This window comes from Halichoeres trimaculatus, unplaced genomic scaffold, assembly GCF_033239565.1.
Source record: "Halichoeres trimaculatus isolate MK-OKI-2021-1 unplaced genomic scaffold, fHalTri1.1 fHalTri1_scaffold_10, whole genome shotgun sequence".
NCBI classification, from domain to species: Eukaryota; Metazoa; Chordata; class Actinopteri; order Labriformes; family Labridae; genus Halichoeres; species Halichoeres trimaculatus.
The window spans coordinates 11,779,350-11,796,199 of NW_027437187.1; the positions used below are offsets into that span (position 1 = coordinate 11,779,350).

Consider the following 16,850-nt stretch of genomic DNA (forward strand, 5'->3'; position numbering starts at 1 on the left):
TTGTGTGAGAGTGTGTATGTGTGTGCATGTGTGTGAATGTGTGTCTGTCGCTCTGTCTCTAAGAGAAAGGGAGAGAAAGATAGTGTCAGATGAGACACAGACTTGTGAGGCGTGCCGCAGAGTTGAAGTCTGTAACTTGGGACACTTTAGTCCTTCCCTGTACAGCTCTACAAAGCTTATCTGTTATCTGAGCTTTATAAAAAGTATCTCTCTTTTTCTTTTCTACTTTCTTCATATTTTCCCAGCCTTGTCTCTGTCAGGGAACGGATCAGTGAGCTGCCCAGCCTTGTAGAAAATTGGATTTGTGTGTTTTCAAAGGGACCGGCAGTCGGCTTAGACCCCGCCCCCTTCGTACTTAACGCCGTGACGTGAGGACGCAGTAAGACCTGCGCCCCTCTGTCACTCCGAGGCAGAATCTCCATCAGCAGCTTAACCCCTGTAAACGTAGCACAGCACCTATCTACACCTTCCACAAGGTCGACTTATCAGCAGATTGATCCAGCTCGTCATCGGGAATGGAAGCGGGATCCTCCAGCCTGTGTCAGAGCAGGTAGGACTGGGAACACTGAATGCTGGCGGAGAGTGTGAATGAGCCTCATGGTTGTCAAGGCTACCCTGTGTAGCATTGGTGTATAACGCTATATCTGTTTGCTTCAGTGCAGGACACTTGTGTTGTCACTGGAGAGTGTATTAAATTACATTAACACTCAGAAAAGGTGAGATAACAGTAACATGTGACCTCGTCTTGTTTCTTGGCATTACCAGACAATATGGGCTTTCCTCTTGGGATGACCCCCACCTGACGTCATTGTGCGCGCTACAGGTGCAGCGTGGTAATATTGTGTTATGCTAGCTTGTTATGTTAGGTTAGCTGTATCTCAAAATATTCCCTTGACTGCTCATTGGACGTAGAAGCCCTGAGGTTTTTTGTTTTTTCGTCCATTTAGAGCCTTGGAGGCTTAGCAATAACTAAGACTGGTCAGACTCGCTTGTGTTTGACGGATGTTGTGCCGTGACTGCCTCGGGGCCGTCCCGACACTCTCTCTGATCGTTTGCCTGAATGTTGAGCTCCAGCAGCACCCTGGACAGCTCCAAGCCAGGGCGAGCCTGAGGAGGGGAAATGCTGCTCATTTCCTGCTCATCTGGTTACCTCCTATGCTGTTACATAACACGGGTCGGACGTGACCTGCATTATCAATGAAAATGATATGATGTTACTTTTTAATTAATCACCTATGATAAACAAGGAGGCACAGGACATGGACTACGGATAGCTAATAAGAAAGATTTTTTTTTGTGGCAAAATCTGAAAAAAAAATCTATATATATATATATATATATAGATAGATTATTACAATAACCATAAGAAAGAGAATGGGAAGATTTTAGAGATGTTGGTGGCGCAGAAAACCTTCAGGGTGTCCAACTTGCTTCCAAAACAGATCTTTAGTAACTTTCAGAATAAAAAATAATCATACTTTGATACATACTTTTTGATGAGATTTGAGGTAGGCCCACTAATTTTAAGTAGAAGAAAAATTACGTATTATTTTGAAAGGAAGGCACCAAACATAAATTTTATCCACAAGTGTACAAGAGATGAAGTACACTAGTACTGAAGAAACTTTAACTTACAGCTGAATGTACAATGACGATCTTAAGCCTCAATAATAGCATTTATTATAGCAATTCATGTGTGATTTTTCTAGAATGTCAGTCAAAATTTTGACTACAAGAAAGAACAACTACTATTAAGCACACTCAGCTGTCACTACAATCCATAAACTGCTCATACTGGATAAGGTGACTGATCCTAATCTTGGGTTGACATAGCAAGAAACAAAGTTTCTCAATGTTAGTAAAGTTAACCTTGTGCTAAAACAGAATGAATATAAAATAAATGTGTCAAACTCTTAACTTTATTATCTTCAACTTTAAAGTTTGTTTAAAAGTATTCATTAAGAAATAAGCTATACCAAAATCCTGTTGTTCCAGACTGTAAACACGTTGACTATAAAGATGGCTTTATAGAATGGATAAGTGAATGGCTTTTTGGTCTGTTGGAGCCATCCATGAGTTAACACTCATGGAACTGAATTCCTAAAGGTTTCCTTAGTTTGATGTTTCAGCAGGGTTTTAATTCGACATTTATTATGGGATAAGAGAGACTATCTCAGAAGTTGGCAATAGCACTGTTCAATCATAAACAGCATGGATCAAGACTAGCGAGGCCAAAAAGCTTAAGGATCCTGTTGAGTGGAACGTGTAGGTTAGCTATTGTCAGAATGCCTGTGGCTTAAACATTTTTTCTTGTCTGTTAGTTGTAGTCAGTCTGGTTTATTGGACTGAGAGCACTTAGAAACAAACAATTTCTCCCCTCCCCTCCCGTCTGTTTATGAAGCCAGTTTACACTCACCTGTATAAAATATAGCAAACACATTAAAACGATATCATGTTTTGTTGGAAAGGATATTTTCTTTTTATAGTTATATTGACCATTCCAGCTGATGTGTTTATGAATCTGTGTCTTTGGTTTATGAGTTACTCAAGAGAAGACTGCTGTCAGGTTAAATGACCTGAATGGCTGTCAGTCATTTCCAAACTCTCTGCTCACGCAGTGTTTGTGTAAATCTGCCATTACCACCTGAAGCATGACGTAAAGGGCAACTTCTGTGGCTGACAGGCTCATAATGGAAACTACAATTGTATCACACTAGTTTCTTCTTTACTTGTTTAATTGCCTCATTAAGTCTTACAAAATGCTAACCTGTGGTGTATTTCACAGATCAGAGATCCAACTAACTACTGAAATGAACGGTTTCTGAACTTGTTTTTGATCTAGATGTAACTCTCTTTGGAGGGTTAGCATTAAAAACTACTCTCACGCAGCCATCAGCTCATATGGCAGCTTTAACAGTGGCTCAAAACCATCAGGTCCTGGCCTGCTGCATATTGTTCCAGGGAAGGCTGCAGCCTGAAGTCTCAGTCTGTGTTTTATTAACAAAGCTTGGGGCGTAGCGGGAACAGTAACAAGGTTATAGCTTTACAACCAGATTTATAATCAGAGTTACACAGCTACAGACTCGTTTGATGTAGTTCTCTGAGGTGTTTCCAATCAAATCAGCATCCCTGAATAATGATTTTACAGGTAGGCTTAAAACGGCAGAGTAAAATCATGTGTTGTACAAAGTTTGTTTATTGTTATCATTTTTTGATCTTTTGAAGTACTTTACTTGTGCATTTTTAAGATTTTTCATTCAGCTCATCTTTGAACTGAATCAAGTGATAGACAGGAAATACTGTGTGTGTTGTTAGTGTGAAACTGAACAAGTTCATTCCCCATCAATATGATACATTGCTCATGCTTAGAAAGGTAGCGTCATTCTTTGTCAGGCTTGGTACCGTCCAGTTGTTGCCCAGTAGAAACCTTATGTGATTTACTGCTAAAAAAATAAGAATAAAAAAACTCTATATTTTTCACAGTAGTGGTTTAGAAAACCCTTATTACAGCCCATGTCTTGATTGCTTTGTTTTAGCTGCTGTCTTTTTAAGGCTCCCCGCACCACATACCCCCTTCCATCTGATTGGTCAACCATCTGGAAGACAGGTTGTTGGGGGCAAATCCCTTGGTGTTTGAAGCCTGACTTAACAACTTAGGAGATCCTCATGTGATGACTTCATAATTTTAGCAAGTCTTGTGATAGTCTACATCAGTGTTTCCTAAACTTTTTTATTGGTGACCCATTTTTTGGAGGAACAAGCCCCGACGACCCAATCCAAAATATGTCCAATCTGTAAATCAATTGACAGGATAAATGTGCACAGATAAAAGATAAGGTTCTTTAACGATGTTTCTGCATTATCTTACATCTTTTGTACCAGTTAACATGCCTAAGAGTCATATTTGACAAATGTATTACACCTGTGTTGGGTTTACTCATCCAGAATGAAGTAAAGGCATCTTTTCAAGTCTCTTTCAGTGTGACGTCACTGCACAACTGTAACAAGCTCTGTTTCTTCTCATGTATTTCATGTAAACATTCTGGAATCTTACTTGGCAACCCACAAAAAAACTCTGTCGACCCACCAGTGGATCAGGACCCAGACTTTGGGAATGACTGGTCTACATCTACTACAACCCTGTAGAGCCTAGCTAGAAAACTGTCATTCTTTTGGAACTTATATTTTTTATTAAACATTTTCATAAAATCCACAAAAATATTGCTGCATCTTTTTGTTTTGATGTAATTTTGGATCATATTTGATGAACTGGGTGGTTTTGGCCCCTTTTTTAGTATAGTTTTTAGTAAACATGCATTCTTCCGATACTTATTTTTAAAGGTAAGTAGCAATAACAATTCAATAGCAATTGATGTTGTTCTACTGCAACTTCTTGAAAATTAGCAATGTTTTTTTTCTCCAAAAAAACAAGATAAAAAAAAGATATGTAGCAATTTAAAAATCTGGCCAAGTGCAGAATGGAGATTCAGTATTGTTACTGTATATCCCCTGTTATAAAACTATCATAACAGCACCTCTTTAAAAAACAATCAGCAGTACTTTGTCCATCATATTACTGGTGAGCATATAGACATGTGGGTGTGGATAAAGTTTACTTTGTTACCTTGACAGTGTAAGTTTTGCTGATCAGTCACATATTTCCTTTTTGGATAACTTCCCCCCCCTCCTTGATTTCTTAATGCAGAACAGTTTCTTGTTGCTAACTTGGTTTTTGTTTCCAGATAGAGGATATCCTAACAATGCCTTGTTTTTCTTAACCTTTTTACTTGTCCATAAACTTTTACAAACTCATTCATATTGTCTATTTTGTTCATACTTTTGTTAACTTAGACAGGGCTGAATGTTTGCTTCATCTGCTGTGGTTTGGTGTGTATTCCTGCTCTTTCTTATCCACCAACAAAGATTTTACTTTCAAAAAATGCAATAGGTGTTAATTAGAAACAGTTCTCATTGATTGATTTCTCAATTTTTTTCCAGATATAGCTATGAGGAGTATAAAGAGACAGCAGACTGGCTGCTGGCTAACACAAAGCAGCGTCCTAAGATTGCCATCATCTGTGGTTCAGGCCTTGGTGATCTGGCAGAGCTGCTAGACAACAAAACTGTGTTCCCATACAAGGATATTCCACGTTTTCCCACCAGCACTGGTAAGCCATCTGTTATGAATTGCTTTGTGTTTGAAACTCGTTGTAAATATTGGAAAATTATTCATAGGCATGTGAGAAGTTGCTAATGATGAATGTATGTCATGCAGTGCAAGGCCATGCAGGTCAGCTGGTGTTTGGTACGCTGCAGGGTCACGAGTGTGTCTGCATGAAGGGGAGATTCCACTTCTATGAGGGCTACAACATACACACGGTAAGCTGACGCAACACCAGGTCAATAGTCTTCAGCTAAAGGTTTCACCAGTGGCAAGTTTCCAGGGCTGTGACGCTAATATGCTCACCATGAAAATGCTGATGTCAGACATCCTCTGCATTCGTTGAAGTTAAAGCTACACAAATGAGGAACAGATCTAAGCTTTACTAGTTTCCTTTTTAAATGAATCCATGTTTGTGGTCAGCACCCAGCTTATTTTCTGCACAACAGCCATTAAGCATTAAAAAAATCAACTTAGACTTTCCCAATTTAAGGTATGTATGTACTTCAGTCCATCTGATTTAGAAATCATGGACAGCAGAAGCAAACTTATTTGAGGCGACAATAGAAGCTGATGTAGTTATATTTGCACACTTTAATGAGGTGACATGAGACCACATGCTTTATAAAATTGTATCAATCACAAATCAACCAAATGAAAATTCTCTTCTCTTCACAAATACTGCTTTTAGTCAAAACTGATGAAAGATTACACTGCTTCTGCTCACTGGGTGTGCCATATTGCTGTGATATCAGTTTGTTAAAAATCAACAAATGGAGGGTAATTGAAGCTGCACTTTTTCTGTGTCTGAAGTAATTTATTTCTGCTGAAAATTGGAGATTAGTTCAAAGTAGGGATGCACGATATTATCGGTGCAATATCGGTATCGGCTGATAAAAGCTTAAAAACACGTTTATCGGTATTGGCAGATATGAAAATTTCTGCAGATAGTCACAGCCAATAAGGTGCTATTCAGTTAGGATTATTATTATTTTCCATCTGAAAAACAAGCTCCTTAAATAAAATGTAGCACTTCGTTTATTTGCACTGCAGAGCTCTGTGTCTGTCACCAGGTTGTTACAGTAGCTCTAAAATAATCAAATGCAGCTTGGTTATGTTTGAAAATGCATTGTACATTTAAAGTTCATGTGATCTAAAGAAATTATTTTTCTGTATTTCAATACTGAATGTCTTGAGTTTGAGAAAATAATACATTTCTTATTCATGGTAAAATCAAATGTTTTTTGTCTTGTTTTATGTGTGTTTCTTAAACAAATGAGACCGTCACAATAAGAGTCACATCTAAATTCCAGTACAGGATGGACTTAGCTTTCTTTACAGTGAAAAAAACAAACAAACTTGTGATTATCGACATCGGCCAAAAGGGGTTTCGATTTATCGGCATATCGGATATCGGCAAAAATCCAATATCCGATATGCCGAGTTCAAATTATTGCTTTTTCTTGCTAAATAAGATTTTTGACCCAGCGATGGTAATAGAAAATGAAGGGATCAGAAGGGTGAGTTAAAACAATGGGTTTTGTTCTACCTCACACTCATATTAAAACAGCACTTATCACCCATCACCTGTATCAGAAAATATCACCCAGGAATCAGTTATGTCCAGTGTACATTTTCAGTGTCAGACTGTCTTATACATTTAGAAACATATTATAAACAAGCTCTTCTCACATGGGGTTGGTGTTACCCTGAGACCTCCGATTATTTGTAATAAAAGCAGAGGAAGTCTGACCTTGTGTCAGTAACAGAATCACGAACGAATCCAAAGGTTTTTTTAAATTGATTTATTTTATTTTATTTTATTTTTTTTACGAGGAAGGACAGTGGATAGAGCAGGAAGCAGGGTGTGAGTGGGGAGGAGTGACATGCAGAGCAGAGGTCACAGGCTGGATCCGAACCTGGCCCATCAGCTCTAGAGCAAATCTCACTGAGTTTAGCCTAGACCACTAGGCCATCTGTGCCCCAAGGAACATCAGTTTTCTGCACAGTATGGAGACCTGTTTGAAGGGAAAGCAACTTAAATCTATTAATAGATTGTTTCTTTCCTTGTTGTGCAAAGCAATTCCCTATTTTTTAATAGGAAGTGTGTAGAAAAAGTGCAGTGCTTTATTTGTTGTTTTTGGCACTCATGAAATCTGCATATCTGATCAAATAAAGGGGAAAACCAGGTGTTTGGCCCAACACTAAAGTAGCTAAACCTTGCCCAATGAATGGTTCAGTGCATCCTAAAATTTCAATGTGCTTTCTTCTTGGAAGTTGACAACATGTGGACATCTTTTTTATAAGTGTATGGCAGGCTCCAGAGGGTGATGAGGCCTCAGGATGGTCTGTAAATTTGAGAGAATCAGAGGCTTCATTTATCCTGTGTGAATGAGCCACACCAAACACTGATGGCAGGAGATCATTCACAATTTACCAGAGGTTCCTAGTTAATACCAATTGTGGGATAATAGTGCTTGGGTGCAAAAAGTAACAAGCAACCATAAAAATGTGTTTAAGGACATATTGTTGAGACAGTTAGGTCCATTCCTAAGTTAATTAGTTTGATTTGAGAAAACCAGCCATCTGTCTTGGACCTGTGTGTTTTGCTTATGAGCACATGTTATTGAAGAGAAAATGGCTATTCCCTCTCTGTGGTTTTGCAGGTGGCTTTCTTTCACTTTCTTTCCCAGACTTACTCATTTCTTGCTGATGTCAATGATAAACTGCACAGAGCTCAAACTGTCAGTTTAAACTCTGACTTTGTCTTTCGCTGAGAAAATCATTCACCGTCTTCGCCTCTGTGGGTCTGTTATTAAAACCGTGGAATTTAAAAGTCTCTGCTCTTCTTGTCACACAGTCGGCTACCATATGACTGCAGCTGCTCTCAGACTGTCATAAGTTTTATCCCAACCCTGCAATATGATTTTATGGTCGTATAATATCAAACTGTGTGTCCTTGGTGTTCCCATTGCCCTTGGACGAGGGTGACAAACCCTTCATGTGGCACACAACGCAGACTTAACTTTTTCTCGGTGTTGAGTGATCATCTGCTAACTGTGATGAGACTCAGTCTGTCATAGTGTGTGGAGGACTTTGTCCTGTGGAGAAACAGTACGCTGGTTTTATTATATTACCAGCTGTGATGCTCCATCTCCTCAGTAAACGATCCCTATAATCCCTCATAATCATAAAAACACAGTTTTATACTCTTAGTTATACAAAGCTGCTTGCATTATGATACTTCAGTTTACACTTTAAACAGAGCTGAGCTGCCTCGAACTGAACAAACAAAGGTCTGAGTCAGCCAGAGACGCAGTCGGATATATGTGCTCCAGGATATTTGTGGAGAGGTATACTTTTCTGTGAACTTGTGCTGGGCTCACTCTATGTTGAGGAACTGAATTTGTTCTTTGTAAGCATAAAGTGAGAAGACATAAGATGAGATGAGATCATGTTTTTCTTATCGTGACCTTTGACGTACACACACTCACCCGCCACTACATTAGATACATCTTGCTAGTACCAGGTCTGACCCCCTTTTGCCTTCAGAACTGCCTTAATCCTTCATGGCATAGATTCAACAAGGTTCTGGAAACATTCCTCAGAGAGTTTGCTCCATATTGACGTAATAGCATCACACAGTTGCTGCAGATTTGTCGTCTGAACATCCATGATGAGAATCTCCTGTTCCACCACATCCCAAAGGTGCTCTATTGGATTGAGATCTGGGGACTGTGGGGGACATTTGAGTACAGTGAACTCATTGTCATGTTGAAGAAACCAGTCTGAGATGATTCCAGCTTTATGAAATGGAGCATTATCCTGCTGGAAGTATCCATCAGAAGATGGGTACACTGTGCTCATAAAGGGATGGACATGGTCAGCAACAATACTCGGGTTGGCTGTGGCGTTTAACGTTTTTCCATCTTCTATTGTCCAGTTTTGGTGTAGATGTGTGAATTGTAGCCTCAGTTTCCTGTTCTTAGCTGACAGGAGGGTCACCTGGTGTGGTCTTCTGCTGCTGTAGCCCATCTGCCTCAAGGTTGAACGTGTTGTGTGTTCAGAGATGCTCTTCTGCAGACCTCGGTTGTATCCAGTGGTTATTTGAGTTACTGTTGCCTTTCTATCAGCTCCAACCAGTCTGTCCATTCTCCTCTGACATCTGGCATCAACAAGACATTTTTTTCCAGAGAACTGCCGCTCACTGGATATTTTCTCTTTTTGGACCATTCTCTGTAAACCCTAGAGATGGTTGTGGGTGAAAATCCCAGTAGATCAGCAGTTTCTGAAATACTCAGGCCAGCCCGTTTGGCACCAACAACCATGCCACGTTCAAAGTCACTTAAATCACCTTTCTTCCCCATTCTGATGCTCGGTTTGAACTGCAGCAGATCGTCTTGACCATGTCTACATGCCTAAATACATTGAGTTGCTGCCATGTGATTGGCTGATTAGAAATTTGCATGAACAAGCAGTTGGACAGGTGTGTCAAACATAGTGGCTGGTGGGTGTATGTGTTGGACTGCCTACGGTCAACTTTCTTTTCTACTTTCAGACACATCAAGCCTTTTTCATTATTAAATGCGTAGAAATGTTCTTACTTTGCCCATAAAATAAACGTGTTTGCAAAATCACTGTCAGATTCATGAAACGTGTACCAACCAATGTAATTCTGACCACCTTGGGTATATTAGTGAATCAGAATAGTTCAAAACTGAGAGGGGCATCATTAAAAATCTATCATTTAATGTGTACCTTTTCATATATTTCATTGCTAACAAAGTTATTTTTTTTAAGATTCAATATTTTAAGTATGATAAGGGTGAAAAGACATCAATCTCATGGTTATTTAATGCATTTAGTCAATTTACAGTTTGTATTACTGAATTCTATTAAAGTTGTTTTATTTGTTTTTCTGAAAGTAGTTTAAGCATGTCATGAATTAAATTAAAAAAGTAAGTAAAACATTTGCACATGGTTTAAGCACATATTTGTGCGTACACACAGTTAGTGAATGAGGCCCAATTTCTGCAAACTCATGCAAACAAATATGTACTGAGTTGTTCGTGCCCATAGGCCAGTTTGAAGCATTCTAACATGTTAAAATAAGATGGTGTGTATACAACATGCTTTGAAATATTGTGAGTAAATATGAATACATCAATTCTGAGCATAAGGATGTTATCATTATTGTTTATTGTGAGCATCATTAGCATTTATCTCAGCCAGCAGACCACTGAACCTCTGGGAAAGCTCCTCTAAGTGTTCTCTCTTTCTCTGACTGTGTTTTCTTCCTTTTACTAAGCAACACAAAAAATCAATACTGACCACAAACTCGCTCAACAGGAAATACAGCTCCCAAAAGCCAAACAATGCAGCAGAGTCACCTCACAATTAACAGCTTCAGATGAACACGTCAGTTCACGACAAAGAATGTAATTATTACATGCAAACTTGTCAAACAGGCCTGCGTAAGCAAACCAGCACTGACCTTATCCAGGTACCCAGTACCTTAAAATAATTGGATAATAGTTTACAAAACTGTAACACAGGCAGCTCCAATAAGAAATGTAAATCTAACAAAAAGATTATCATTTTAGACATGGGGTCATCAGAAAGCAACACCCCCCCCAAAATCTGAACGCAACTAGTAGATTATTTGTTTCTCATCTCATCATGTTCACCTTCATTGTTCCAGGATGAACTCCAGCTTGTATCTCTCATTTCTAATGATCTGATTAACATCAGAGCAATCAAAGAATGACAGTGTCAGTCTCTAAGCCGAAGCATGGTTGTCTCTCCAGGTGACATACCCAGTGCGAGTCTTCTTCCTGCTGGGTGTTGAGACCCTGATTGTGACAAACGCAGCGGGGGGGCTCAATGGCTGCTACAATGTGGGAGACATCATGCTCATTAAGGATCAAATCAATTTGCCAGGATTTGCAGGGCAGAACCCACTGTGTGGGAGCAATGATGACAGGTACAAACATCTCACTAAACAAAATGAAACCAAACTGCAGTTGATTTATTTCACATGTGTTTTTATGTGTCCAATTTATTTATTCATTAATTTTTTTTATATGTGTCCAGGTTTGGAGTGCGTTTCCCGTGCATGTCAGACGCATATGACAGAGAGCTGAGGGCTCTGGTCAAGCAGACAGCAGAGGAGCAGGGCTGCGACAGCTTTCTACGGGAAGGAGTTTACTGCATGTTGGCTGGACCGACGTATGAGACGATTGCAGAGTGCAAACTCCTGCAGACGCTGGGGGCTGATGCTGTGGGTCAGTTCAGCTCCCTCATGCTCACTTAAATGGAGACTCATGTGTCCTGGGAAGATCTCTCAGTATGATGCTTACTAGTGATAGTAGAGTGAATATGAGGACATGCTGAGGATAGAAAAAAAGGATGTCAATGTGTGAGAATCAAGCTTTGAAAATGATAGAAATGATTCCTTAAGAATGAAACTCTGAGCTTTTAAAACGACAGGATTTACCTTGATTTCTCCAATCAGATCACTCATAACATAAAAACAGACACACTTTGAGTGACATTAATTCTCAAATAATTACTCCCACCAAGGAGGTTATGTTTTTGGGAGAGTTCGTCTGTTTGCCTGTGAACAACATAACTAAAAAAGTAAAAAATAGATCCTGATGAAATTTTCAGGAAATGTTCAAAATGAGATAAGGAAGAAGTGATTGAATCCAGATCACCGTCTGGATCCAGGATTTTTTTTAAAGGATTCTTTATCATTGTGAGATAGGGCTGTTTTCACCATATGTGTATATAACTCTACTATAAATGGTCAGATTGCTTTGCTAAACAATACAAGACAAGGTCACCATAATTTCTGACAGATGTTAAAGAATGATCCAGATCCTGGTAATATTCTGGATACTAAGATCTGGAATATGCTATATGTGCTGGGTCATAATAATTTTCAACACTGTCAGGAAACAAATTATCGTACAAACCTGCAGCTAACACCAAATTGTAGCAGACAGTCTGCTGAAAGGGAGTATAACATTAAAGTAGGACTGAAGTGTTGTGTGACAATTACAATATGCTTGGTGGAGGTCTGCGCTCTCTGAGTGCTTTTCTAGTTTAGTCATTTAAAAATGATGAACAGGAAATGCAGAAAAATGCTCTGTTTTGAAATGTATTCTGTGTTGCAGCTAATAGCAACATGGCTGACAGGGCAGAAATAGGCTGTTTATGGAAGAATAATTACAACCACAAAGCTGAGGTGTAAATACCAGGAGTGCATTCCCTGACCCAAAAGAAACAATGGCATAAAAAGAGCTTTAACTGTATCATTAGTGATAATAAAAATTATGTTGAAGTTTGGACATTTGGCTCATCTGTGTTTAGAGGTATGCAAAAAGCAAAGCTCAGAGAAAGGTGAAGCAGAATGAGGACAGAAATGTCATCATAATCATTCCCGTAAAAGTCCTGTGCATTTTATCATGACCTCCAATTTAAACAACAACAACAAAAAAACAATTTAGTGTGAATGACTTCAAAGACATGTCTTTCTTCATCATGAATTTAAATGTCTGATTTAATATGTCCCTTGAGGAGGTTGATGCTGAACAAATATCAGATTTTTTTAATCATCAGTCAATGAATCAGCCCGTAAAAGGGGACATTGCTTAGATTACCCACTTTAAGTTTAGTTGTCAGTTGTCAGTTTTTCCACACTTCTGTTATATAACGTCCTCCTGAGTCTCTACAGGAGCTCAGTCAAACTGAGGAAAATAAGCCCTGATGATGTCAGCAGTGATTGAAGATTAAGATTTGATTATAGAAGCCTGTGAGAAAGCTTTAAAGACACAGCTCTACGTCAGGTAGGGGATATCTTATAAAATCACTTTTAAATTGCATGGTGGGAAATGTAGGATTGAATTGTAGGGAGTGAATCATTGTCTGACCAGAAAATAATGAAATGATTGTGCATTAGACAGAACACTGGGATGACTGATGCGTAAAGACAGACAGATAGTGAGAGATTGTCTTCTGTGTCTTAAACCACACCTAAACCTCTCTCTCTTCTCTGTTCAGGTATGAGCACCGTGCCTGAGGTGGTGGTGGCTCGTCACTGCGGCCTGCGTGTCCTGGGAATGTCGCTCATCACCAACAAGGTGGTGACTGACTACGACAGCACTGAGAGGGCAAACCATGAGGAAGTGTTGAAGGCTACCGAGGATCGCAAGCAGGACCTGCAGAGGCTCGTCAGCCACCTCATCACCAAGATCTAGGGCTTAAACACCAAATGTAGCTCGAAATCAAAGTCACCTGTGGTTGTTAGATTTGGACAAACGGTAATCAGTGTGTGCTCACAGTGGGATAATCATGTTAATGTGGATCAGTTTTAATTTTTTGGTTGTTGTTTTGTTGATATTGAAAGGGTGGGGATGGGTGAAGTTCTGGTTGATGTTAAAAACATGACACCCACAGCTCTAGCTGGGTGAAATACAAACAGTTGCCCAAGTGGTGCTAAGAGATAGATTTTCACATTACTTCTACAAACATTTTATTTTTATGGTGCAGCCTTCATTTCTATCTGAAGGAAAAGATAACATGGGGGAATACCAACTATTTTCTTTCAACGATGGAGCAGAGTTTCAGCGGCCTCTTTGGTCGCAGTTTTGTATGTGCTGCACTGATAGTCCATAGCACACATCACTGTTGCCTTTGGTTTGAGCGGTGAAGCACAACAAGACAAAGACCTCACTCACAGCTTTTTACCTAGTGCTACAAAACTATTTAACAAGTAGGTGACTATTTTACACATGAGACCTCAGTATGGTATAACTGTGTTTTAGATAAACGCATCCTGTTCTCCTGAATGTTCTGTAGATCAAAATGTTTTTACTTTTCCTCACCTTGAAATATTATCTATCATGAAGATTTAACCTTACATTTTACTTACTTACATTTTATTTACACCTTTTGTCCCTTCAGTGAGGCAGTAGCACACAGCTTCATCTTTGAATGCACCGGTTCTACTTCATGATGTGCTTGGGAAACACTTTGCACTTTTGCCTCCTCCTGCTGGTGCAGGGCTCAAAAACGACAGTCCGTTGTCCAATTAACAGTCAGTGTGACAGAAGAAAAGAATCAGAATAATTATTTGGACTAAAAAGGATCAGTAGGGCCAACTGGCTGTTATTCATCCTTTGTTTTGCGATCGCTTGTGATAATCAGTGTTTAATAGACATTTATTTTAGCTACAAATCAAGAAATTATATTTACATCCTGCATGTGATGAATCAGATTTGCTTATTTTTAATATAAAATTATATTATTTTATCTCTCTAATATATCTACTTGTATAAATGTGTCAAAATGCATAAAATAATATCCAAATATTTCATGTATCTTCATGGAAAAAGGAAAATAGACTTGGCTTCATCACGATGTAGCAACATTTTATTTAAACATTTGCTATTTATGAATGGTTCTTCGTCTTAGCAAGCATTTTTATGTGAAGAAATCTAATTTATCACAATAAAAAAGCACAATAAAATCTACTATAAATACACAAAGCTAAAGGCTGATTAAGACAAGCAGTCGTGATGTATGAAAGCTTTTCTGCAGTGGATTGCACAGATCAGTTTTATTTGTACAACAAGAGACCACAGCACTGTAATATCAAGGAGAGCTGTATTACCCAGGCCTGCAGTTTTCAATCTTCCCTGCACTGATTTGGAGCCTCCTGCCAGGTTCCTTTGACCGACTCATTCATTAGAGCTGGAAAGGCCAAAGAAATCCTGGATCAGCAGGTCCACCTCTTAGACCATTTATATCAGGCTTATCATCAAGATGCTAATGGAAGTCTTAAAGGGGAATTACACTCGGGGTAAAAACTGCCATCATCAAAATGCAGAAACCAGGGAGCTGCTGCTCTCATAACGAACAGGGAAGCTTGTTTAAGTATAGATGATTCTATTAAAGATGATCCTGGATATGCACAACTTCAGATTTTGCTTCAGTTTCCACATTTTTTATTTATTTGACAAACTCTAAACAGTGTTGGATGCTCCACTGTATCATTATACTTGAAATGTACAAGTTCTTATGTTAGTTTCTAATTTGGTTACCATACAAACGTCTTTTATTCCAAATCTGTCTTTTATTATCAGTTTCTTTATGTTGTCAATAAAATCTCTGGTTTAATGAACATGGTGTTTCGTGATGTGAAAACTTTGCAAATGTTTGTGTGCTCTTGTGAAGGACAGGGAATTTACTGAACATCCCTGAATCAGTCAGGGCAGATAAAGCAGTCCCTTCTGCTTTCAGGCAAACAGTCATGATGACACCTGTAAAAAGTTAGATGAAGTGAAGACTCCCCCCTCTTCATTCCCCTCCAAAACAAACATTTGCACCTTATCATCACACCACCCCTCCTCCCTGCCTGCATCTCCAGCCACACGTTAATCCTTCACTTTAAACACAGCTCAGACGAGGACGCTGTGAGATGGAGAGGAAGTGGAAATGGCTGTTCCATGCTCTGCTCCTTTCTGTTACATAATTCATCCCCTTATAGCATGTGGGGGTGCAGCCCACTGTGGAGCTGAAATATTAATACAAATGAAGCAGGCAGCGTGCTAACACAAACACCTCCACTCAGCTGGGTTGTATTTACACTGAAGCCTCACAGCTTAGCTTCGCAGGGAAAAGTGAGACGTCTGCTGCAAAGATGCACACGTTGAATGCAAATTGCAGGCTCTCTGTTTTGAATGGGGGGGGGGGGGGGGGGGGGCTGTGGACAGGACACACAGATAAAGACAGACGATACGAGTGAGTCAAGAGAATAAGAGAAGAGAATGAAGTGTGTTTGAGCAGGCAGTCCCTGCAGGCTGGCGACAGGCCTCATCTGTAATGTAATGTTGATCTATCTATTGTCACTGTGCCAACTGAGCCCAGAGCCTGCTATTGATTACTATAGGGTGAAAAGAGAAGCTGAGGAAATAGAGTGGGACAGCTCTGCTGAGTTTACACTCTTTAAACACTGTCACACATCCTCACGCACTCAGTCTCTCTGTCACACACACACAAGCTGCTCTCATGCACTGTCATGTTTCAGAGCCCACGGAGTCTATGAGATCGCAGTGCTCCTCTCACTGAATGTGACTTTTACAAGCATAAGAAATAGCGTTAGTGAGGGGATGTCTCTGCTGACTTTCACACACCGCCTCCCAACAGGAGTCGGCTGCCAGCAGCGTGTCAGCACTGTACCAGCGTGCAGGCTGGATCTGGAAAATTACTGCCCCACCTCTGAGGACACTTGACAGGTCAAGTTCAACAATGCATTCAGGGCGTGGTGGTCGCCAACTTGGTTTATGTGGATCATCTTTATTATTGAAGGTAACCTTGATTCATTCAGACCAACAACACAAAACATTAACTCAAGATCTGGCATGCATCAAACAGGATTCATTACGAAGCAAGAAAAAGTTTGTCACTCACTAACTCTGCAGAATATCTCATTTCCATGACATCTACAAGGATTCAACAATGTATGGTAGATCACTTTCCCTTACAGTGTGAGACGACTAGACAACACCTGTCTGCATTGTGCTGCCAGCTCTGAATGGATGGACAGACTGCTGCTGTTTCCAAAGAAATACCACAAAGTGATCTTCATCCAAAACCACAAATTATCATACAAATTATAGTTTCT

General features: G+C 39.6%; 1 protein-coding gene across 1 annotated transcript; it reads left to right on the top strand.

Annotated features, from left to right (window-relative positions):
- The first annotated feature begins 356 nt into the window (after positions 1-356).
- On the top strand, positions 357-15,300 carry pnp6 (purine nucleoside phosphorylase 6). Its single transcript, XM_074677561.1, has 6 exons — positions 357-550; positions 4,999-5,168; positions 5,276-5,379; positions 10,969-11,144; positions 11,255-11,445; positions 13,226-15,300. Exons 1-6 carry the CDS (start codon positions 516-518, stop codon positions 13,420-13,422), a joined length of 873 nt encoding a protein of 290 aa, XP_074533662.1. The 5' UTR covers positions 357-515; the 3' UTR covers positions 13,423-15,300.
- The last annotated feature ends 1,550 nt before the right edge of the window (positions 15,301-16,850 follow it).

Bases quoted from the DNA above. Each gene is read 5' to 3' on its own strand.
- pnp6 (XM_074677561.1), top strand. From the start codon at position 516: ATGGAAGCGGGATCCTCCAGCCTGTGTCAGAGCAG. The intron at 551-4,998 runs GTAGGACTGGGA...ATTTTTTTCCAG, and splicing joins TCCAGCCTGTGTCAGAGCAG to ATATAGCTATGAGGAGTATA. The intron at 11,145-11,254 runs GTACAAACATCT...ATATGTGTCCAG, and splicing joins TGTGGGAGCAATGATGACAG to GTTTGGAGTGCGTTTCCCGT.